The 25,645-nt window shown below is 41.9% G+C and overlaps 1 protein-coding gene across 8 annotated transcripts in view; it reads right to left on the bottom strand.

The window, feature by feature from the left end:
• Positions 1-485: 485 nt before the first annotated feature.
• TLK2 (tousled like kinase 2) overlaps positions 486-25,645 on the bottom strand; it is a 129,330-nt gene continuing 104,170 nt past the window's right edge. For all 8 annotated transcript variants that reach the window (XM_084750047.1, XM_084750046.1, XM_084750045.1 and 5 more), the window contains 7 exons: positions 24,291-24,382; positions 17,522-17,611; positions 14,308-14,477; positions 12,881-13,019; positions 6,859-6,970; positions 3,640-3,747; positions 486-1,569 (listed from right to left, as the gene is read on the bottom strand). In XM_084750047.1, coding sequence (XP_084606173.1) covers positions 1,396-1,569; positions 3,640-3,747; positions 6,859-6,970; positions 12,881-13,019; positions 14,308-14,477; positions 17,522-17,611; positions 24,291-24,382 — 885 coding nt within the window. In that variant the 3' untranslated portion in view covers positions 486-1,395. The remainder of the gene's footprint in view (positions 1,570-3,639; positions 3,748-6,858; positions 6,971-12,880; positions 13,020-14,307; positions 14,478-17,521; positions 17,612-24,290; positions 24,383-25,645) is intronic.

Raw genomic sequence — 25,645 nt, 5'->3', positions numbered from 1 at the left:
TGAGTTAGAAGAATGCACACGCTCACCGACACACCACACGTACTCACCATCTGCCTAACTGAGTTAGAAGAATGCACACGCTCACCGACACACCACACGTACTCACCATCTGCCTAACTGAGTTAGAAGAATGCACACGCTCACCGACACACCACACGTATTCACCATCTGCCTGAGTTAGAAGAATGCACGCTCACCGACACACCACACGTACTCACCATCTGCCTAACTGAGTTAGAAGAATGCACGCTCACCGACACACACACACGTGCTCACCATCCTTCAAATGCCTAGGGGAGCTTGCTTCTCCTCCAAGATTTAACAGGGAAAAGATCATGTGCCGATCAAGTTCAACAGAACGGTTAACAAGAAAGGTGCTCTATTCTGTGAGCCCAATGACTGAGGGCAGGAGCTACCCAACCCGGGAGCCTACTGCCTCCAGAAGCAGCTTCAACAGTTACTATATTCAGAGAATCCAGGAGGACTGCATGGACAGATGAACCTTTATTTAAAAAAATAGCACTTCAAATAAATTAAAAGGGACAACCGTCAAGTGTTCAAATTGTGAAGAAATATCTGAAAACCTAGAGAGACTCCAAGCTGCAGTCTTTTACCCTCATTCTTTGTCTGATGGCAAACCCCCCGCATCTCAGAACCCCCACTCCACCTCTCCCTCTGAGGTGAGGGAGGCAACCGCAGGCAGGAGACCAGAGGGAGGAGAAAGCTGCATCTGACCGGAATGAACATCGCCGCGCACTCGCTAATATGGGTTTCACGTTATGACCAAATGTATTCTTTCAAAAATAAAAAAGGGGCGAGGGAAGCTGCATGTTTTTAGAAACTGAGATTATTCAGGGCTAGCACACTAACTCTAGTGCCTTTAATGGCAGGAGCAACTTTTTCCTCCAAAGTCATACGCCATCCCCAGCTGAGCCTTGTGCTACGAGCTTTTCAGGAGATGTTACCTAAACTTTATTAAAAGAAAAGAGCAAGTTTAAATATAGACACTGGACTAGCCCAGTCTGTATTTTCAAGTCCACATTCTTCATCTGAAGCTCTGCATCAGGGAATCCCCTGAGTCTGCATGTTCAAGTTCACAGTACATGGAACAGTTTTTTCTTTTTTTTTTCCTCACTCAGAGCAGCCACCCACAGTGACCGTTGACGCCGGAACCTTGGGCGGGGCCTTATCCTATCAGGCCTGGCCAGAGCTGCCCAAGGCTTCTCCTCAGTGAGAATCGATGCTGTCATGCTCTATGGATGGGAAAAAAGCAAAATAAAAGCACCTGGTACAGGTTTCATGAGATCCATTCGGATTCACTGTGTTCCAAACCCACTGCTGAATGCCATGTGTCCACTCTGTGTGCTCCACAGTCTGTGGCCTTGGGAGTTGGTCTCAATTCGAAGAACTGTTATTGGATGCCCCAGAGGTTGATGCAATAGCAGCTCCTGCAGGGCTACTTGTGGAGACTGACTTTCTAATGTGAGGCAACAAGTAGGGGTCACAGGCCAGCTGCTGCACATCAATGCGGTCCTCTTTTCGATAGGCCAAGCATCGCCGGATAAAGGCCTGTAAAGGGAATTTCATACAAAGACTGAAGGAGGTAACCCTGGCACACCAGTGGGAACCGAGGCACCCAAACCACTGCTGGAACCCAGAACAAACACCCCCCCTTAGGAAAAGTTTTTTGTTTTTAAAGACAGTGTCTCTCTGGGTAGCCTTGGCTGTCTTACATTCACTTTGTAGACTAGGCGGGCCTCAAACTCACAGTGATCCCCCTGCCTCTGCCTCCCTAATGCTGGGATTAAAGGCGTGCACCACCATGCCCCGCCAGGACAAGATTTTTACAACCTTTCCCAAAACCCGACAGGCAGAGGAAACAAGGGCTAGCACCAGCACTGGGGCTGCTGAGACATGATTGGACTTACACGGTGCTGCCAACATGGAGGCTCCCTTCCCACCAAGTAAAGAAGGCAGTGTCTTATTTATGCAATTCTTATCATAAAGGCTCTTACTTTTCCATCTTCCTATTTTTTTTGAGCAGAGACCTCAATTTATTCAGATTTCATAATACTGCAATTTATTTAAATGAACCAGCTTGTTTGTATGTGTCCTAGGTTGGTCTTAAATTCAGTATGTAGTCAATGAAATTCTGGTCCTCCTACCTCCACCTCTGGAGTGCAGGGATTACACCTGTGTACCCAACCACATTTGGTTTGTGAGTAACAGGGATGGAACACAGGGCTTTGTGCATGCTAGGCAAGCACTTTACCAACTCAGCTATATCCTAAGCCCCAAGGAATCAGGCTGTAAGGCTAAACATCATATTCATCACAGGGCTGCACTCAGTAGTAAGCTGATGATGTGTGGCAAGCTCACAGATGACAGTAAACATCCTGTCCTGATGAAATGTTGACGGGAGTGCGGAGCAGGGAGAGGCTATGTATGAGAACTAGTTCTTTGTGCTCTGTTTTGTTACAGACATAAACCTGCATGAAAAAGTAGAATTCGGCTGTGGATGGAACTAGAGGTGCTTGTCTAGCAAGCAAATGGTCTGGAGTTCAGACTTTAGCATAAATAAATAAAATGGGATTATTTACAGAAAAACCTAAAACATGCAAGATGTGATCAACTTGCTATTTTTCTCAATGTTTAATTAACAAAATATAAAGCTAATTCTGGCTTTTCAATATTGAAGGCACAGGTACTTGCTTGATTAATGTAGCTGGAAGCTAAGAGACATATTTATAGAAATGAACATGGAAGCCCTGGCTTTGAAAATGAAAATGAGCCTTTCTGAGCCAGGCATGGTAAGCACTTGGGAAGGCAGAGGCAGGTGGATCGCCGTGAGTTCCAGGCCAGCCTGGTCTATAAAGCGAGTCCAGGACAGCCAGGGCTATATAAAGAAACACTGTCTTGAAAAAACAAAAAAGAAAAGAAAAGAAAAAAAAAAAAGAAAAAGAAAAAAAAAGAAAAAAAAAAAGAGCCTTTCCTAGGAAAAGGTTGTAACACAAATAAATAAATGTGTTGTAATGTCATGTTTCTCTATATAGCTGCCAGTGCTCTTCAAACAGTGACTGGACCACACAGTTGCCATGACCCCACCACACATCACAATGGCTCTGCATCTCTTCTATGACCTTCTTTCCTTCTCTGCAGAACACACTTTCCTCAAATCTACCATGGCTCCAAATGACACACCACTCAAGATACAATTCAAATAGCATCTCATCATTGGGAGCATCCCCATCCATGCCATCAAAACTGGAGGGGGGGCTATCACCTTTTCACCTTAGCATGCCTAGATCATGTCTTCTATGTAGGTCTTAGCTCCCCAGATAAAGCACCCTCCCTGCAGGCATGAAACTGAATATCCTTTCTATGACACCCACTGCCAGGTCTGACTCTTCTGGAATCTACCTAGCGTTCCCTGTCATTCAGAGTCTTGTGAATTAAAATCTGCAGATGAGGTGGGAAGACTATAAGCAGTACTCTTTTACCCATTGTTCTTAATAGTAATTTGTCCCTATTCTGATGCTTAATAATGACTGAATTTCATATTTAAAAAATCCAATTATTACAATCCAAAGAAATGACACAGGAAGCAGCCATTTCTGCTGGCCAATGAATCAAACTTACCTTTGCTTCAGGTGTTACTACTGGCTTTGGCGGAAACTGTACTTCAGTAGCTTTAAGAATAGTATTCTCTTGTAGAATATCTTGCTGGGACTGGTTATGGCCAAAGGGCTGTCATGTAAAAACAGAATAAACTAAGGTTGGCCTCTGCTGACAGAGCTCAGTACCAGAGAAGAGGCTCCGCACTCTGGGGCTGCGCTCCTTTAACTCTCACCTTTGACCCTTCATAAGGAAGGCCCACAGCTTAAAAGCCAGTCCAAGGCAGAACAGAGAACTAGACATTTTTTCTTATCTCTAGCTTTGTTCACAGCAAAGGAAGAGTCAGAATAAAAACTACAGTCTCTAGAGCTCTGAGTCATACATTTGGTGACTGTATGTATCTGTATCTATGTGCCAACAGCCAACCCAAATGTGTACACACACACACACACACACACACACACACACACACACACACAAATGGACAAATAAATAGATGGGGGTGGGGGCAGGAGCTGGACATGGCTCAGAAACGGAGCGCAGGCTGGTTCATAACCATCTGTACCTGTAGTTCCGGGGGACCCAGTGCACTTTCCTGCACTCAGTTGGTACCAGGCACACATGTGCTGCACATGTACACATACAAGAAAAACACTCATACACATAAATAAGGTTTGCTTTTTTCCTCACACCTGGCATGAAGGATGGGAATGGTGACTCACAACTGTAATCTCAGCACTTAGGAAGCTGATGTGGGAAAATCCCTGTGATTCCAAGTCAGCAAAGCCTACACAGTGCGCTCTAGGCCAATCTGAACTATGTAACAAGATTCTACCTCAAGAAACAAAACCTAACAAACAAACAACAACAAAGTGCTGGGACCACTTAGGGGCTGTAACTGTGCCTCAAGCTGCAATTTCCTAAAAACAAACCTTAAACAGGCTAAAGCTTCCTGTGTGATGTCCAGGTCTCAGACAGCTCTGTATCACCTCTATCACCACTATTAGTAACAATGCAGCACTGTCATACAGGACCCAAAGTAAGCAACCAAGCTCTACTAGTTCTGCATAGTTTTCCTGTCCTGGAGGGGCCAGATTAAGATAAAGAGGTTAAAGAGGAAGATGTCCACACATCTAGAGTTTGCACTGGTACTCTAATAAAAATATTAAGAGTTCACAGAACTTACAAAGCTCCTATCTGCTTTATGCCTAAGTTCAGGCTAATGAACACTAAAACATACAAACATACTAAAGGCAGAAGAAACATGAATATACAATTAGACCCCTAGTATGTGTGCATATCTACAGTATGTAGGCATATAAAAAATATGCTCACAAGGAAAAATACTATTACTGATATAACTTCTCTATCGGAAGCAGACAAGAAATGTTCGGGTGGGTGTGGGAATGGAACTCAGGGCTTTGTACATATTAGTTAAGTACTGTATCATTGACCTATATCCCTAGCCCTTGGTTTTCTAAGATTATTATTATAATTTTGGTGGTGGTGGGGTTGAGACAGATTTTTCTCTGTGTAGTTCTGGCTATTCTGGAACTTGCTTTGTAGATCAGACTGGCCTTGAATTCAGAGATCCGCCTGCCTCTGCCTTACAAGTACTAGGATTAAATGTTTTTCATGAATTCCTTGGATTCTCTTGCCTCAGACACCCAAAATACTGGGATTCTAGGTATGAACTACCACACCTGGTCAAGGGATTCTGACACCACCTTCTCAGCACAAAGGGGGGTGGGGGTGGGGGTAGGGAGTCAGGGCTGGAAATATCAACAGTTAAGAGCTCTTGTCTCTCTTGTGGAGAACTCCAGTGCAGTTCACAACACCCATGTCAATCAACTCACAAGCTCTTGTAACTATGGTACCAGGGTATCCATGCAAGTTAGTTTTGTCAACAAGCTGCTCATCTGGGAACCTTAATTGAATGCCTTCATCAGACTGCCTATAGGCAAATCAGTGGGGGCATTTTCCTGACTCAAGACTGATGTGGAAGGGACAACCCACTGGTGGGTAGTGTCAATCTGGGCAGGAGGTCTTGGCTGATATAAACAAGCTGAGGAAGCCATGAAGAGCAAACCAGTAAGCAGCATTCCTCCACAGTTCCTACCCTAACTTCTCTCCGTGGTGGACTGATCCAGACATATAAGCCAAATAACACCTCTCGAGTTGATGGTGATGATTTGTCATGGTGTTTATCTAGCAACAGAAAGCAAACAAGGACAGTTGTCTGACTCCCTCTTCCAGCTTCCATGGGCACACATGCTCATGTACTCAGACACACACACACACACAAGTAAGTAAAATAAATCTTTGCCAGGCATGGTGATTCAACCTGTAATCCTAGTGCTCATGAGGCAGAGGTAGAACAGTTGCTTTGAGTCTGAGGTCTTCTTGATCTAAACATTGAGAGCTCCAAACTAGCCAGGGATACATAGTGAAAACTGGTCTCAACAAAGCTAAACAAACCAACCAACCAACCAACCAATAGAGGGCCTGGGGAGATGGTTCGGTAGATAAAGTGCTTACTAACTACATAAACACAGGGACTTAGGTTTGATCCCTAGCACCCAGATGCAGGTGCCTGTGGTCCCAGCACGGGGACACTGAGACTGTGGGGACTGGCTGGCCTGCTAGTCTAGCTCAGTTGAGTTCAATGAGATGGGGAAAAATTAAAGATGAACCTGAGGTCAATGTCTAGCCTTCACAAGCACACAATATATGTTTTTATTAACAACAGCTTTATCTCCTGGGGTGGTTAAAAATAAAATCTAGGGGTACTCTTAAGTTTCAGACTCTAATAGAAAGCTTGGGACAATTTTTTGGGCTGGTTGCTCATTTTACTAAATGCTTTCAAGACAGAGGTGATATATTCCCAGCATTCAAGAGGCTGAAACGGGGGACCGCCTTGAGTGTGAGGTCAGCCTGGGCTATATCGTAACAGGAAAGCCATAGCTACAAAGCAAGACCTTAAAAACAAAACAACCAAACCACCCTATTTTACGTGAGTCCACATCAAAATCAAAACATGTCTTATGTTTGAGACTAGTAACATGCATGTCCCTGATGGCTTGGGAGAATTCAGGAGGTGCTCTTCAGCCTGGAATTTGTACTTATACGTAAAACATTTACTGAGAAGTCTATGCTTTCTTTAAACCACTACTTTTGGGATTCCAGTGACTCCACACTGAGGTGGTGGGCATGGCCCAGGCTGCTGCACTGCCTCTTCCTCACCTTCCTCCCATAAAGACACTGGTAGAAGATCACACCCACTGACCAGACATCAACTTTATTTGAGATCTTTGGTGGCTCTTTCCCAACCACAAAACACTCTGGTGGTAAATACCTAGGAGAAAACAGAAATAAAGACATTCAGAAAATATATATAAACATATAAATCTATCATACAAAAAGGCAAATAAATAAGGGCCTTATTAACAATATAACACTCAAGCTGGGCGTAGTGGTGCACACCTTTAATCCCAGCACTCAGGAGGCAGAGGCTGTTGGATCTTTGTGAGTTCAAGGCCAGCCTGGTCTACAAAGCAAGTCCAGGACATCAAAGGCCACACAGAGAAACCCTGTGTCAAAAAACTAAAACCAAAAAATAAAACAACAAAACAAAAGAAAAAAACGCATCCCAAACCAAAACACTCAGCACTTGGGAGGCAGAGGCAGAGATAGGTGGGTCTCTGTGAGTAGTGACTATCAGAACTGGCAGGCCTGAAAAGAGAGACCTTGCCTCTTAATAAACAAACAAATATTTTATATATACACAAGCATGCACACACGCATATCAAACACTTGAGATTTAACCATCAGCTTAGAAATATATACAGGTAAACAAAAGACACCTGAACTTAACAAAGTAGCAATATCTTCATATGGCATTTCTCAAGATATGAAAATGTAAATTTCTCTCTAGTTTTACTTTGCCCATCCCCCCAGCCTCCTTTTCTAGGGTTATGCCTAGTCCAAGTGTCTTTCACAAACTTTGTTGTTGTAGTATTTTGTAGTGATGCTGACAACTGGGGATCACAGCCACGGTGTCATGCATGGAAGTAAGTGTTCATTCTACCACGGAGCTATACACTCAGCCCACATTACTTTTGTTAAACATGCAGGGACCCAAAATAAATGAAATCCCTTTTATGATAGATTCAAACAACATAGAAAGAATAGTTTTCTTTCTTTTTTTTCCCTTTAGAATGGACTTTTAAAAACATATACATTTGGGCTGGAGAGATGGCTCAGGGGTTAAGAGCACTGCCTGCTCTTCCAAAGGACCCAGGTTCAATTCCCAGCACCCACATGGCAGCTCACAACTGTCTGTAAAGCCGAGATCTGACACTCTCACACCAATGCACATAAGTTAAAATTAAATAAAATATTTTAAAAAATTTAAAAAAATACATTTATATTATTAACATGGGTAAAATAAACTACATACAGCAGGAAGAACCACGAGACAATCAGGAATTATATGTTACATTAGAGTTTTCTTTTCATGCTGTCCAAAGAAGACTTCTCTAAAAACCAACTTATTTATTTATTTTTATTTATTGTTTTTTTTTTATTTTTTTCCTGAGACAGGGTTTCTCTGTGTAGTCCTGGCTGTCCTGGACTCGCTTTGTAGACCAGGCTGTCCGGGAACTCACAGAGATCTGCCTGCCTCTGCCTCCCAATTGCTGGGATTAAAGGCGTGCACTACCACACCTGGCTTCTTAAATCAATGTTTAAGGTGCTGAAGATTGAATCAGAGCTTCTGCTAAGCTACATTTCCATCCCCTAAAATTAATAAATGTTTTAAAGTCCAGATGAATTCAGGACTTAGAGCTCTGAGAGTAGAGTTGATTCTGCCTCTTTCGGATGCCTCCACCACAGTAGTTCCAGCACGAGATCCAAAGTGACGCTGAAGTGAGTTACCAGAAGATGTCTTGTTCTTCTGCACTCTGGGTGAGACAGCTTGCTCAAAGACTAACAAATAGCATAGCAAAAGCCACACAAAGATCTTTATCTAAATTCCTTCTCTCTCCATCACTGGTCTCTAAAGAATCTAGGAAACAGTGGGCTACAACAAATTGTATAGTATGGAAGGTGCCTCTGAGCATTGAGGAAACCAAACAAATATGCCTGGAACCCTTGCCACAGCTCTGCTAGAAAGCAGAGTTCTGAAGACATTAGATGAGTTTCTGCAGACTCAGACCAGCAACATTCAGCCTAAGGAAAACCTTTTATTTGGGACCCTGCTGTGTTCTTGATACAAATCTAAACGTAAATCCTTCTTCAGTCACCCACCATGTCTGTCACATTTGCTTACTTCCATATTTTCTCATCTTTTTCATAACAGACATCTGTATGATTATTATGGTCTATAACTAGATTATTTTACAATGAATACTTATAGATAAGACACATACTGAAGGTGTAACTCAGTGGCAGTGGGTTTGCTTTCCAGTGCCACAAAATACAAATCAAAACAAACTCCTAAAAAAACTAAAATATACAGAACTTACTATAAAGGGAAAAAAGGGGCAAAAAATATAATTAAAAGGAAAAAATTGTAAGAACAGCTCTTCCAGTTGGGCGGTAGTGGCGCACACCTTTAATCCTAGCACTTGGGAGGCAGATCGCCATGAGTTCGAGGCCAGCCTGGTCTACAAAGCGAGCCCAGGACAGGCAAGACTACATGGGGAAAACCCTGTCTCAAAAAAAACAAACAAACGAACAAACAAAAAACAAAACAAAACAGAACAGAACAGTCCTTCCAAGTGCTCTTAAACTTTCCCGGACCCTTGATTTCATAGTTTCTGGTTCTTTAATGCACATCAACTTAAATATGGCTCTGGGAAAATAACAATATAACTTTGATTCTAAAACTGGCCACTGGAATGTATTCATAAAATTTTCTGAGGAGATGGCACAGAAGAACAGAGGTGGTGAATTCATCCAAAAGGCAGAATAGTAATTTGTTGAGAATTTTATAATGTAAAACACACTTCAACTTGACAGTAGATGTCTGGTGAGTCTACTTCTAAGATAATTTATCTATAAATGAAGAAATAAGCTAGTTTTTTCCAGAAAAATAATACTGAAAACAGCAAATATTCTAATTTTCTACCAAAAGCTTTGGGAGGGATTGTAGAAGGCAAACCTATGATACTAAGTTATGCTAAAAATCACGGCTACATTTTCATTACATGTCCTCATACAAAAGAAATGAAGCTCAGAAATGATGTTCAAAAAGCATAATCCAAGCTCACTTACCTCTTGTTTGTTTGCCATTCATTCATTCATTCATTCAGAGAGAGGATATCACTTTGTAGCCTAGGCTGCTCTTCGACTCACCATGTAACAAACACTTCCTTCAATTCTCCTGTCTCAACCTTCTGAGGGCTGTAATTAAAGGCATGTACTACCATGTCTGACTCATTTATCTTGCATATGCATGAGAGTGTGTGCATGGTGTACACACAAGCCTATGCAGATGTGCACATCTGAGAGAACTGTCAGGTGTCCTGCTCCATCACTTACTCTTTTTTCCCCCTTCTTTGAGACATGGTCTCACTGTGTCTGTGTCTGATTTGAACTGGCCACGGAGACCAGGCTGGCATGGAACTCACTGCTTCTGTCTTGAGGGTTGGGATTAAGCTGTGCCACCATGCCTGGCTATTACTTATTCCCCTGAAACAGGATGTCCCTGTGAACCTGGAGCCAGATCCTAGCAATCCTCCTATCTCTGCCCCCACAGTGCTGGGGTTTGCAGACATCTGTGGGCATGCTTTGCTTTATTTTTTTGTGGGTGCTAAAACCCTATAGCAGGTCCTCAAGCTTGAACTGAAAGCAGTCTGATCCATTAAGCCATCTCTCTAGTCCCCCAGCTCATTTATCTTAATCAATGCAGAATTCTGGAATAGCCAACCCATAAACAGTTATTTAAAATGTTCTAAACCTGCCCTGCCCACCCCCAGCCTGTTTTTATCTCTCTGGGTCATCACCATAAAAGGATAACATTGAGGGTGGTGATTATAATACTACAAAATTTAGTATTCTCAGAAACCTTCTATCTACCTACTATCTATATATCTATCCATCCATCCATCCATCTATCTACAAAGCACTGGCTGTCCTGAAATTCACTATGTAGACCAGGCTGGTCTCAAACTCAGAGAGATCCATCTACCTCTGCCCTCTGAGTGCTGGGATAAAGGCATGGGCTCAGAAACCCTCTATCTTACTTTTCATTATGGAACATACTCAAATATGACTAAAGGCGAAAGAACACTCAAACAACCAAGTAACTGCCACCCAGCTTCAACAGCTGTCACATGGCTAATTTTTGCACATATACATAACTTTCTACATCACCTAATAAGCTACTTTGGGGCAAAACACTATATAATTTTTATTTCAATTTTAATTGCTGATTTTAAAAGTATAAATTGGCACAAAAAAAATAGCACCAGGTAGCAATGAGATATCATCATTATCAACATTGTTTTGTTTTCTTTTTGCTTTTTTGAGACAGGGTCTCAGGATCTCATGTGTAGCCTGATAGCCTGGAACACACTATTTAAACCAGCCTGGCCTTGTACTCATAGAGATCTGCCTGCTTCTGCCTCCCAGTGCTGGGATTAAATTGTGTACTTCCATACCAGGCATATTTTATTATTTTTTGTATAGCTCCTTTAAACATGAGTAGAGAGACAAACATTTTGACTACACTTAAAACAACAACAACAACAACAAACAAGCTAACAAGCACATAGCTCAAGTGCCAGCTCCAATTAACTCATATAAAAGAAGTGCAAACCTCTTTCCCAAAACTACCAACTGTATGCATTTTTTTGTGTGTCACTTACTGACAGGAGCACTAACTCACAATAACCACCACAGTGAGTAAACATTGTTAAGTGTAACTTTCTATTTTAAACCTAGAATTTCAAAGTTTTAATTTAGGGACTGACTCTTTGACAATATGTACTGTTTCCACAAGCATAGAGAAAACAGAAAAGCAGCTCATTGTCTACCTAACAATCAGCAGGGTCAGCTAGGAAAACAGGGTTCATTTCTTAAGTCCTGGATGGCATGCCCCTTTCATTTGCCCCCACAAAGAGCCCCTCATTACTAGACAGAATTCTAAGCCCAGGGCCCTTTGAGGCTGGGAAACAATAGCATGTTAACCCCCTCTTGCTATGGAGGCTTCTCTAGGTTAAGAATCACTGAAGGCAAAATGTGGCTTTATGAAACCACCTCAGAAGGGGATCCAACTGTAAAAATCGGAGGCACAAAGTTACACGCCCCAGGCACAAGCATGCTTTATGGTTCTCACTGTAAAAAGTAATAGTGAAAAGCCAACAGTAGGCAAGAGTGCTCACAGAACTGTGAAGCAGAGCCCGTTGGAATAAGGTGACTGGGAGAAGGGTGACAGTGGGCTGTAGGAAAAAGTAGCCTCCAAACCTTTAGGACATGGCTAAAGACATGAATACAGTTCTGCTAAACTGTGCTCACGCTTCCATGTGGAGCTCTTAGGGACACTATGGATTTGTTTTTGCCCCATCCTTACTGTCACAACTCCTTGATTTTTTTTTTTTTTGGTTTTTCGAGACAGGGTTTCTCTGTGTAGCCTTGGCTGTCCTGGACTCACTTTGTAGACCAGGCTGGCCTCGAACTCACTGTGATCCACCTGCCTCTGCCTCCCGAGTGCTGGGACTAAAGGCGTGCGCCACCACGTCCGGCTAACTCCTTGATTCTTGACTTGACAGTTTATCATCCTAGAGACAAACCCGTCATCCCTTAACACAAGGAGAGGTTATCTTTCAACTATAAAGGACTTGGGGCCTTTCTTTTAGGCAAATGAGCAACCTTGTCCTCTACTGGCTGGTACAGACAGCACTATGTAATCAACATACATCTCCATGGATCAGACTACATAAGCAGTCTCTCAAGGGTTTTCAAAACAGAAAGACTTTAATCCCAGCACTCGGGAGGCAGATTCAAGGCCAGCCTGGTCTACAAAGGGAGTCCAGAACAGCCAAGATAACATTGAGAAACCCTGTCTCGAAAAAAACTAAAAGAAAAAAAAAAAAAAACCAGAAAGAAAATATAAGAGAAATTAACATAAAAAGTCAAACTGCTAAAAAGATGGTATTTCTGCCTTAGCAGACCACAGAGGATTAATTGATGATCACCAATGATTAAGTACAACAGAGCCACATCCCCAACAGCCAATTTGGCAGACTTTCGAGATACCTACCAATAAGTACCAGCACCTTGTGATGTTAGCTCCATACCATCCACTGAATTATAGCTATCATCATCCATGATCTTGGAAAGACCAAAATCTGTAATTTTTATCTCTCCACATGCTGTACCATTTACTAAAAGGATATTACCTAAAAAGATAAAAACCTTCATGAATAAATAGAGACTTCTTTATTAAGAGAAAAGACACAAGAAAGAAACAAGTGATCTCCAAATCTTTGGAATAAAATGGTCCAACAATCTAATTCTAACTTTGGGAGAATCCTCACTGTCCACTGGAAACTTCTTTTTTCTTAGAATTGCCTGTTTAATGTGCCAAAAACCACTCTGGGCACTAGAAATAAAAAGAACTTGCCAATGTAAAATATCACTTGTATAGCTGGTTAAAAAAAAAAAACCAATGGTGGGAAAATTTCATGCGAACTCTCAGTGTGCTCTCTATGCTAGCAACTTCAAGAAGGTGGGGTAGAGGAGTATAAAGAAAACACGCTTGGGAACCAAAACTGGTGCCACAGCACCACCTATAGCTCCTACAACAGGAAGTGTGGTGACTTTAGTAATAGAAAATGATCACGCAGCAGCCAGCTTTAAAACAAAATCAGTTCATTATAAATGAGTTTTTTAGTCATGTGCACAATATGAAAAGAAAACATAAACAACAGTGAGTGTTAAGCGTCTATATACATAACTACCAGAGGAGCAAGGCCAGGTCAACAGCTCTGCCTAAAAGGAAGTGACAGGACTAAGTTCTTTCTTTGGTATTTTTAACTGTGGGTACTCTATCTGCATGTACACCTGGCACACCAGAAGAGGGCATCAGATCACATTATACATGGTTGTGAGCCACCATGTGGTTGCAGGGAATTGAACTCAGGGCCTCTGGAAGAGCAGCCAGTGCTCTCAACCACTGAGCTGTCTCAGCAGTCCTGGGACTAGGTACTTAACACCACATCCAGCCCCAGAGCTGACTACAGGAGGCACACACATCAAAACACTCAGAAAGGCAGCTGACAAGAACAAAAGTAAGAGATGAAATGCTCCTTGCCTTTTCCTGATGCCTACCAACTTAAATGATAATTTAAAAACACGAAAAGCTGTTGGGACTTAAGGAAATAAGGAGACCTGAGACAAAGGAACTGCTGCATAGTGTGAGTAATGGGAAAAAACAAAACAGAACTTGCCAAAACAGTTGTTTCTAAATGACATCATGAATTTTCCTGGTTCAGCATTGTTTCCGCAGAGAATTTAATCCAACCCACCCACCTATCTACACCCAGCACAGGGTGACCCAGGACTCATTCCTGTACCTAACACTGTTAGGTCTTCTTGGCTCCTTTCAAATTCTTTGACTTAATAAACTTGCAAGTCACTTAAAAAACTGAAAAGTCATTAATAATGTTTCCTGAAAGTTAGCCATACCTGGTTTGAGGTCATAGTGTATGATGGGAGGTTTTATTTCATTTAAGTACTTTAAAGCATTCACAATCTGCATAATAATTGATCGGGCCTCTTTCTCCGACATTAACTTGTGCTGTTTTAGGTAGAAGTCCAGATCATTTCCTTCACAGTATTCTAATACTGTACAAAACCTGGAGACACATAAACCAGCATTTAACAATGGGGTAAAAAGCAGATTAAAACCATCTAAATCACTCTCAGCAAGACTCAGGGATTGCAGCTTACTTCTTCTCTGCTCCTAAAGCAGTCTTCTATTCAGCACAGCTGCCAGAGGTGAAGAGCTTGCTCTCCTGGAGATGAGACTCTGTATTCTCCATACTGGCCTCAACTGTGCCACTATGTTCACTATGGCGTGTTTCTTTTCTAAGAACACCGACAAGAACTGTAATGTGTGAGCTAGCCATCTTCTTTTGGCACGGTCTTCTCTGCACACCACAGCACATGTTCATTACTGTACAGTGATCAATCACATAACTGTCCTAGTGAGTGTCTAATATAACCAAGGGCACAACCTGAGGAAGAATCTAGGCTCTCCCTAGGTCTCAAGAACTGGTTGTATACTATGTCTGGAAAAAGACTATACAAATGTATCGTTATATGCATTCTTTTGCTTTCGTTTATGTCAATACATCACACATATCCCCCATTTAAAATTATACACCACTGTTGGCATTTCAGGGAATGCATCTATTTTCCAAAGCGTTCATATTAATGTATGCTTCCCTGTACTATTTGAATAGTCCTGAGAGATGAATACTTTTTAATCTTTCTAGGTTAGTTTTATCAGTCAGGACTTACCAAGGAAATAAAAAACATTTGAGAGGCTTTAATTCACAGGCTGAAGATCTAAGAAGTCAAACTGTCCAGTAAGGGACCGCAGTGACCAGTCACAGCAGGAGGCTGTTAGCACTCTAAAGCCAGAGGGTCGGGTCACTAGGGGAACCAGAACTGTGCTCTTACCTACTGGCCAAAGCCAGCTGAGCACCCACTGACACAGCCTACTACAGATGGCCTCCTAATGCAGTGGAAGGAAGGGAGGCAGGGAGCAGCTATAGACTGAATTTCAAGCAACACTGCAACTAACTCCAAGCATGCCCTTGTAGAATCTCAGGACTGAACAATAACCTGCACTTTCTATGACGCCTGCACGGCACGTCAGCACCCTGAGTGTGTATCTGAAATGTTCACTCTCTGATTTGGGGTGCTGAAAACTGTGTCAGACTCTAGGGTACTCAGTGAACTGATTCTTTGGTTCAAAAGCAAGCTAGAAATAAAGTCTAACTTTAAATATCCAAATGACTCTGAAAAGATATTCTGAACAACAGTGTCTTGTTTTTACTAAAAACCATTATTACACACAATAGGAAAACAAGAATAATATAAAATTAACTTATCACACTGAAATGTGTGCACAATTCAAAACAGAAGATAATTCAAGTCCTTATATTTTTATCTTCAGAATAGTTTTGGCACTCACTTTTCAGAGGGGAGTCTATCTAGTCTATTGAAAGCAACAGTAACATGAGCACGTGGAGATGTGACCATGGCTCTCCCTCTTGGTGTCTAACTACATCACTTTTCTGAGCCCTACTCACAACACACATAGGCTCCTTAATGAAAAGGAAAAAGCTTGACAGCAGAGACAAGTTGCATTTCCATAGGGAACATGGAATTTTTCTGGGATTGTGTCTACACACAGAGAGACGCTGGGTGGATAGACCAACACTCTTCTTAGACATAACCTAAGGAGACTGAAGGAACATCTGCAGGACAGAACTAAAGGTACTTTATTCTCCTGACTCAGACCTCACTGCAACAAAAATTTCCAAATGATGAACTACCCCTCAACCCTGAATAAACCCAAAGGCTCTGCAGCTTACTGTTCTATATATTGCTACCTATAGAGTTATCAAGAGTACCAAAGATCTCACACAAGTAATATCATTTTTCTGAAATTCAACAATCAGTCTACACATGAAGAAGGAGGAACCCTCCTAACTGTAGGGTTATCTTTACTTGTGTCAAGTTAACCCTCCAGTTTTAAGGTAACAAGACACTGCTGTCAGTTTCTATTGTGGGGCAGAGATTCTCTCTGACAGTTTAAACTCACTAGTGCTCTTTAGTGGCAAGTCAGTACCAACCTGAACCAATTCCTAAGGACTGACTGCTACATTTTCAGGAATTTTATGAGCTGATTAGATAACTGCCTCGAACTCAGAGATTCACCTCCCTCTGCCACCACCGCCCAGCTAGCTAACTATTTTTAAGATTAAGCAACGTGTGGTAAATCCATACAACAGAACGTAATCTGGCTTTAAGAAGAGATGAATTACTGACACATAAGTACCACAGCGTGAAACTGAACAAGCACCATGCTAACTGACAGAAACCATGTACAAAGGACCACACGCTCTGTGATTATTTACTACTTATAAATCAGTCCAGAACAGGACATTTAAAGGTGACAGACAGTAGTGTCTGCTAAAACAGAGGGACAGTAAAATGGAGAAGAGATAGTAAAAAGGTTCAGGTTTCTTCTGAGAGTAAAAATGCCCTAAAATGGGCCAGGTGTGGTGGCGCATGCCTTTACTCCCAGCACTCAGGAGGCAGAGGCAGAGACAGGTGGATTACTGTGAGTTCGAGGCCAGCCTGGTCTACAAAGTGAGTCCAAGACAGCCAAAGCTACACAGAGAAACTCTGTCCCCCACCCCCCAAAAAAAACCAAAAATAAAATAGACTAAAATAAAACTAAAAAAGTTCTAAAATGATCATGAATAATGGCTGTGTATATCCATAACACACATGAAAACCCACTCAATCGAGTATGTTACATGGTTGAGTCACATGATGATATATACGAGAATAAAGTTGTCTACGTTTTTAAGTTGGTACCTCAAAACTGGACATAATGGAAGTATTTACGCCATAGATATTGGCAATCACCTTCTCTCTCTGTCAAGCCAACTGTAAAATGTTTACTAGCACACAAGTGCCCTTATCCTTTAGCCAAGAAATGTCTGGCTGACCCAAATTTGAACTATGTATGATCACTTGCCTGTAAATTAATAACTTTAGTTCACTTAGAGGGTGTTTCCTGGGCCCAGATGTAAGCTCCACTCCATGAGCATTCAGCATGTAAAGAACACAAGGAAAAGTAAAGCGGCACAGGACTTACGAGTCAGTGTCCAGTGAAAAGTAGTCATACAGCTTCACTATTCTGGGGTGGTCCAGTTCTTTATGAATCCGGTACTCCCTGCACGCATGCCTGTGAACAGAATGGAACATAACAGAACAGCACTTGGCCTGCTTTTTACAATCACCCTAACGTCTCTACCACTTCCCATCTGCACATGTTCCTTTGTTTGCTCCATTTACATCCATCTAACTACTCTCTTGATTCTACTTTCTCAAATGTTATCTATCTAGCCACTGGGAAAACAATAGGTGCGCAAATATTTCCTAAATGAATGGATGTTAATTCCTTTCAACACCCTCTTGTAGCGACCACGCCTCTGTTATGCTAATCCTCCATACTAAAATCACAGTCTTTGCCTCTCTCGCAAAGTGATGATGCTTCCAGGGAATGGAGTGATCTCGTATGGGCTAAGGGCTAAGTACTTGCTGGCTATGTAAGCATCAGGAGCATCTTCGTAGATGCTGAGGGGCCATGGCAGACCATCTGCATACTAACCTAGGAAGATAGACACAGAATCCCCAGAGCAAGCTGGCTAGGACAGTAGCCAGATCACAAGGTCTGGGTTTGATAGAGATCCTATCTCACAAAATAAGGTGGAAGAGTAAAGGAGGATGATTAATGACATCAGCTTAGAATGAACACACACACACACACACACACACACACACACACACACACACACACACAGGCACGTAAATCAAGATTTTTTTTTTTAATCTGTATTTTTATAACCTGGGGTCAAATTAAATTTCTAAACTACTTGAATCAGTGGGTTAAATGATAAACCAACTAGCAGATATTTTATTTTTGTTTGTAACTTTTACTATTTAAAAATGTACTTGTACTGACATATAAAGACTTTCTGGTATTTTACATAGCATTTATGTTGAAGCATATGATATCATTTTTATATATGGTATCTGAAAATGTTTATATCTGTGGAAACCCTACAACAATCCTCTGTACATACTCATGATGGCCATAACAGTGTTTCTCACTTGTGGTTTTCTGAGACAAGGTTTTATTTACTAGGCAGCCCTTACTGGCCTGGAACCTGTGGCCTCCTCCTGGCTCTGTCTAAGTGCTGCAATTATAAGCACGCAGGCTTCACTTCAAACAAAACAAAAACCAAACTGTTTCTGGGGCCACTGGATGCTCTGCAGGTGAGCTTCTTACTGCCAAACCTGACGACCTGAATTCAATTCCTGAGACCACATCATGGAGGCAGAACTGACACTCACGAGTCTTCCTCTGACCTGCAGGGCTGTGGCACAAACATGTCCCTAACAAATAAAATAAATGTAATTAAGGAAGCTTTAAAAGTACTTTCTAATTTAAAATAATAAAACTATGAACAACCACTATTATATATAACATGTGATATAACATGTGAGATATGTATCAGCCATATAAAATTTTTTGAAACTACAGGGGCCTGGGAAGATGGCTTAGTCAACAAACTACCTGCCTTGCAAGTAACACAGACCTGAGCTCAGACCAGCTGGATGTGGTGGCATGTAGTGATGGTCCCAGGGCTGGGAGGCAGGGTTGGTGGATCCCTCAGGTTCTCTGGTCAATCAGCCTAGCCTACTTGGTGAGTCTGAGGTCAAACGAGAGACCCTATCTCAAAAACCATGGTGATGGCCCCTAGGGAACGTATGAGGCTGTCCTCTAGTCTTTACATGTAAGATCACACACATGCACATACATCTATACACACAAAAGCAGTAGCACACAAAATGAGGCACACATTGCATGTACAGACAGACAGACGCACACACACAGGTATGTTTACCTCATATATTTATCAGAAGATTTTAAAGTGGTTCTTATTTCAGATAGTAACTAGAAACTGCTTTAAGTAATTTAGCACCATTTGAAATGTTTAAGGCAGATGTCAGAAAAAAATTTTTTTTCTAAAAAAAAATAAATGGAAAAAAAAGTGATAGTTTTTAGCAAGGTGGTGGTGGAGCACGCCTTTAATCCCAGGATTTGGGAGGCAGAGGCAGGTGGATCGCTGTGAGGCCAGCCTGGCTGACAAAGCGAGTCCAGGACAGCCAAGGCTCTGTTACACAGAGAAACTCTATCTTGAAAAAACAAACAAACAAACAAACAAAAAGTTATGGTTCCTGAAGCTGGTATGTTCTAAAAAATACGCATAATGCACTTAAAAATTAAATTTAAGAACTGAGGAAATGAGAGAAGAACAGAAGCCTCCAAGTACTTACAAATGGTTTTTTCCCCTAATGGAAACTTTGGGGTTAATTTCAAGATGATAATTTTGGTTCCTTTGTTCCTGTTGCTTCTTCTTTTTTTTTTCCTTTTTTTTAAAGACTTATTTATTTATTATGTATACAGTATTTTGCCTGCATGTACACCTGTACACCAGAAGGGGGCCCCAGATCGCATTGCAGATGGTTGTGAGCCACCATGTGGTTGCTGGGAATTGTACCCAGGTCCTCGGGAAGAGCAGCCAGTGCTCTTAACCTCTGAGCCATCTCTCCAGCCCCCACTTCCGCTGCTAATACTTCATTTCATCATCATTATGTCTTCCTATAGCAAATGATAGGCCTATACCAAGGTGGAGGAGTAGCAGACACAAACTACATGAGGAACTGAGGACCTGGCTTCCTGAACCCCAGCTTCCTCACCACAGAGTGGGGAAGTTTAGAGAAGTGTTCCTGTGGGCACTGAGCACACAGCCTTGTCGCAAACCCCCATTTCACCAAAATAGTTCCACTTACGATTCAATGCAACATTAATAAATAAAATGGCAAAATAAAATGTTGATTAAAAAACAAAAACAAAAAATCGTACAAATCTATAGCCTAAAGATATCACTCACTAGCTGGGCGTGGTGGCGCACGCCTTTAATCCCAGCACTCGGGAAGGCAGAGGTAGGTGGATCGCTGTGAGTTCGAGGCTAGCCTGGTCTACAAAGTGAGTCCAGGATGGCCAAGGCTACACAGAGAGACCCTGTCTCGAAAAACCAAAAAAAAAAAAAAAAAAAAAAAAAAAAAAGAAGATATCACTCACTGTTCAAGTCATTTCTAGTTTAAGAATACTTTCAGATTATAATTACATGCCCTTTTGAGTAACTTTTCCACTTTGCATATTGCAAAGTACAGACCGGTTTCTTCATAAATGTACAGAAAATAAAAGAAACGAATGGCTGAGAAAGTTATTAAGAAGGAAAGAAAGGGTCCTTCAAAGTCCTTATCTGAGCCAAGTGTGGTAGCACACCGCATTAACAGCAGCTCTTGAGAGGCTGGAGGAATGGGATGAGTTCAAGGTCAGCTGGGCTACAGAATGAGATCCTGTGTCTACCAAATTCCAGCAAAGTCCTCACCAACTACAGCAGCACCTGAAGCAGCAACCCCAGCACAGCCCATGCCGGGCTCACAGGCTGTGGCTTATCCTTTGGATCAGCCAGGCATGACCAACCTGTGCTCTTTAGACCCAACATTCCATTTAGCATCCAACAGACTAAAGAACTATAAATAAGAAATCAGGAGAAATTTATACACTAAAATATATCTTTTGTCTTCTGACTCAGTGATGTAAACTTAGATCTCTGGAATGTTTGTTTTTATATATGTTCCAGCGCCTTAGAAGACCGCCAGCCTCCACATGAATATGCACACGTCCCTGTGCATGCACACGCCACGTAACCCAGCTTCACCTTACCCCACTCTTTACACAAGTTAAAGAAATCTAGTAATCTGTCATTTTCATACTGCAAGAGTAATATACCAAGTTTACATTTTGTTTATAGAAGAAGAAAAATAATTGGGCGTGACAGTGAGCACTTACAATCCTTCTTGGTAGATGGACCTAGAAGAAGGTCATCCTCAGCTACATAGCTAGTAAAAGGTTGGCCTGAGTACACAAAACCCTGTCTCAATGCCCCTCTCCCACTCCATAAAGGAAAACAGGAATATAACTCAAAATTCAACAAAATCATGTTTTACTTCCTTTGAGGTTTTTCTTAGCCAAATAAATTATTTTACTCCTAATGAAAAATGGGAAATCTCTCTCAAATGGAAAACAACTTTAAAAGACCTTGCTAGACAGGGCACTGTCACTAACCCTGAAGCACAGTTCCTTTCCCATGCTAATCTAATGCACTCTTCAAAACCTAGTACATACCTGACCCAAGTCACCATTTTCTTATTTTTTTATTTTTTGAGGCAGGGTTTCTCTATGTTAGCCTTGGCTGTCCTGGACTCGCTTTGTAGACCAAGCTGGCCTCAAACTCACAGCAATTCGCCTGCTTCTGCCTCCCAAGTGCTGGGATTAAAGGCGTGTGCCACCACCCCAGGCCCAAGCCATCATTTTTTGCTCAAGTGGAATTACAAATGGTTATGAGTACCACATAGGTGCTAGAAACTGAACCACGGTCCCCAGCAAGATCAACAGTGCTCTTAACTGATGAGCCATCTCTCCAGACCCAACTTACCATTACTTATAGCATAAAGTTCAAAGCAGGATTTCCTATCACTTAGTTAAATTCAAAGGTGGAAGTGTTGACGATTTCCTCCCAAGCAAGACTGGAGGTCATGAGAACACCCTTTCCTCAGTATGCCAACTGAGAAATGGCCCCTGACAGAGGCTCCACAGACAGTGTCAGTGCCATTATTCCCCTGAGGAGGAAACAGTGAGAAGGCACCACACACAGTTCTAGTTAGAAGAGTTAACACAAACAAAGGAGGCAGTGTCTGTCAGTCCATGGAAGCCAGAAGAAAGTGCCAGGTGCCTTGCAACTTGAGTTATAGATAGTTATAAGCCATTCAATGTGGTGCTTGGAATTGAACTCAGGATCTCTGGAAGAGGTGGTTTTCTTGGCCACCGAGCCATCTCTCTAGCCCCTCACTTGATCTAATTCCAGTAGAAAGGAGAGAAAAACAACCACTTGGCTAAGCATGGTAGAACATTTCTATAATCCTACCACTTAGAGGAGATCAAGGCAGGAAAATTGCTTTAAGTTTAAGGCTAGCTTAGTTTATGCCATGAGACCCTGTCTTAAAGGAGGAAAGCTAACATTGAAACAGAACACCTCAATCTATAACCGCTAAGGTTCAAACGGCTTGCCAAGTATGTCAAGGAGCATTTCAAAAGGCGAATGACTTGAGTGACCATCTGTAGTCACTCTGGTACCCAATGTTAGTTTTCTTAAGGTCAGGCTAAAAGCTAGCTCTGAGTCTATGACGTGGCAAAATAGGTACAAATCTCAGCACAGAAACTATGTTTTCAAGGTTGACCATACTTGGTTCCTAGAAACAACTATCTTACCGTAGCCAATGCAGCTAAGCTACAGAACACGGTCCAAGGATATCTACAGGGTATCTGTAGGAGATGCGTGCCCTGGCTCAACACCCTTAACCACTCTTACAAGTTTCAGTACAACAGGAACAATTTTCGTTTTTAACTGGTCAGAACATGTGGTTTCCTCCTCTGAAGTATTCCTGGCATTCCTGGGCACATGCCATTTATTCCCAAAGTCAAGTGACTGGAATGCACTTTTAATAATGTATCTGGCTTCTCATAAACATCTGGGCTGCAGCTGCTTGTGATGTGAGCCTACGCATACAGGGAGTTGTGCACAGGCATTTATCATCCCTTGTCCTACCTTTGCCTACGCTTGCTTCTCTCATGCAGAGCTGAGTTCTGCTACCAATCAGTGTGGAACAGAAAGACTTTGCAGGTCCCTGGTGTACAATAGGTCTAAAGCAAGACTTGTCCCAGTCCAGATATGAAGAACTATCAGTTGAGGAAATACTTAATTTTCCTTTTAAGACTTAGACGTTAACTAAAAGGCTTCTTCAATTCCCTATTATTTTTTTCTCCTCCAACGTCTTAAGAGAAAACAACAACAACAACAACAACAACAACAACAACAACAACAAATCAAAGCAAAAACAAAACAAAACAAAAAAAACCAAGGCCATCTCTGTAACCAAAAACATTTGTTACTGTCAAACGGGGCTTGTCTCTTCCTTTCAGGGACAGGACCAGCCTCGTTCAATATTTATATCTACCACAAGAGACAAAACTGCTCAGTGGGGAACCTAATAGCAAATTAAGGCTGGAGCTTCCAAAGCAAACGAGCCGTGAACTGCAGTGTGTGGAAGCTCAGGAGGGAATATGGCAAAACCTGGTATTAGTGGAACAAAGAAATCCACAGCTGCATAGGTAGTAATTATTCATTCAAAGGAAACCACACCTTCTTAGCCCCCCAAATCCAAGGACAGAGGAGGGCTGCCATTTTACTGGCATTCTCAAGAGAGGCAACCACAGAGGTATAGCACTACAATCACAGAATTTTGAGATAGGCAAATGGACAGGTTAGGGGAAGAAAAAACCTAGTCCTGAGGGGCTGAAGTCAAGCATGAGGCACACCAGGACTCCATCCTTCCAGTCCCACAGTCTCCTTCCCAGACCACTAAGAGCATTCTCACTGAGTTTCAACAGACAAACCATGGTTCCTGGCAGTACTTGTTCACTGTGGCTGTCTTTAGAAACAGTGGAAGGGGAGTTAGAAGCACGGGCTTCCTACCTAATGATGGCTGTATTTTAAAGTTAGCTTCTAATGGTCTCAGGTTCTGTAAGTAAAAGTTTTCTCTTTTTGCTGAGACAGTTAGGAAGATTTTTTAAAAACCCAATAATTCATTCAAAGCTCTTTCACAATGCACAAACCATAGCTATCATTAATGTGTGTGGAAAAACCAGGCACTTTGGCATCACTTACTTGTGGTAATTCTCTTTTTTCTCGTCTCTCCAGTTTTTATTTAACTGGTGAATTTTCACAGCTACGTATCTTTGTTCTGTTAGATCAAATGCCTATAAAAAAAAAAAAGGAATAAATTATATTCTACAAAAATACAAGAATTAGAGGGAACTCACTTGAAGCTTCTCTTTAACAGATCAAGACAAAGTCCAAAATACATTATTAAATGAAAGCAGCAGCTAACGACTACATGTCACATACTTGCTCCAGTGTTGCAACCATCGTCTTGAAGCTTGTGATTAGATAATCTCAATGTCTCTGGACATGCTGGCACCATAGGGTTTAGAAGACAAGCTCAAGCAAACACCACAAGCAGAAAGCCAGCCCACGCTCTCACCATTCTTCCCAACAATGCTCACTCTGGACAGCATCCCTCCACATCTAGGACCTTTCTCCCTGAGGTTGTCACTCACAATAAAAACCTAACATTTAATCCAGTTCCAGCATATACACCTGTAATCTCATCAGTCAGGAGGCTGACTGGTAGGAAGACTACAAATTCAAGGCTTACCTGAGCTCCAAAAACTAATAAATATATAATAAAAATTAATATTCAAGATGCTGGAAAGAGCTGGGTGTGGTGGCACATGCCTTTAATCCCAGCACTCGGGAGGCAGAGGCAGGTGGATTGCTGTGAGTTCGAGGCCAGCCTGGTCTACAGAGTGAGTCCAGGACAGCCAAGGCTACACAAAGAAAACCTGTCTCGAAAAAAACAAACGAACAAAAAAGATGCTGGAGAGATAGCTCATTGGCTAAGAGCACTAACTGCTCTTCCAGAGGACCCAGGTTTGATTTCTACCACCCACATGGTGGTTCACACCACATATAATTTGAGTCCCAAGAGATCCAATGCCCTCTTCTAGCCTCCATAGGTACTGTACATACATTATATACAGGCTTACAGAGCACTCATACACATAAAATTAAAACTTATTTTTAAAATAAAAAAAATTAAAAAGCTAACTTTTTCAAAACATGCATTGGTGTTTTGCCTGCATGTATGTGTGAGGGTGTCCGATCTTGGAGTTACAGAGAACTGTGAGCTGCCATGTAGGTGCTGGGAATTGAACCCGGGTCCTTTGGAAGAGCAGTTAGTACTCTTAACCTCTGAGCCAACTCTCCAGACCCAAAAGTTAACATTTTAAAAGGGAAAACAGTCTGGGAATATATCCTAGTGACATAATGCATGCCCAGCACATCCAAGGCAGGCCCTGGGCTTAAACCTCAGGACTACATAAAGAAGGAAAAATACAAGCACTTGGTTGTTTTTGTTTTTTGAGACAGGGTTTCTCTGTGTAGCCTTGGCTAGCCTAGAC

The sequence above is a fragment of the Acomys minous genome (assembly GCF_964271855.1).
Source record: "Acomys minous genome assembly, chromosome: 12".
Taxonomy (NCBI): domain Eukaryota; kingdom Metazoa; phylum Chordata; class Mammalia; order Rodentia; family Muridae; genus Acomys; species Acomys minous.
Note: the sequence above shows the minus strand (reverse complement) of the source record. Positions and strands in the feature narration are given on the sequence as shown.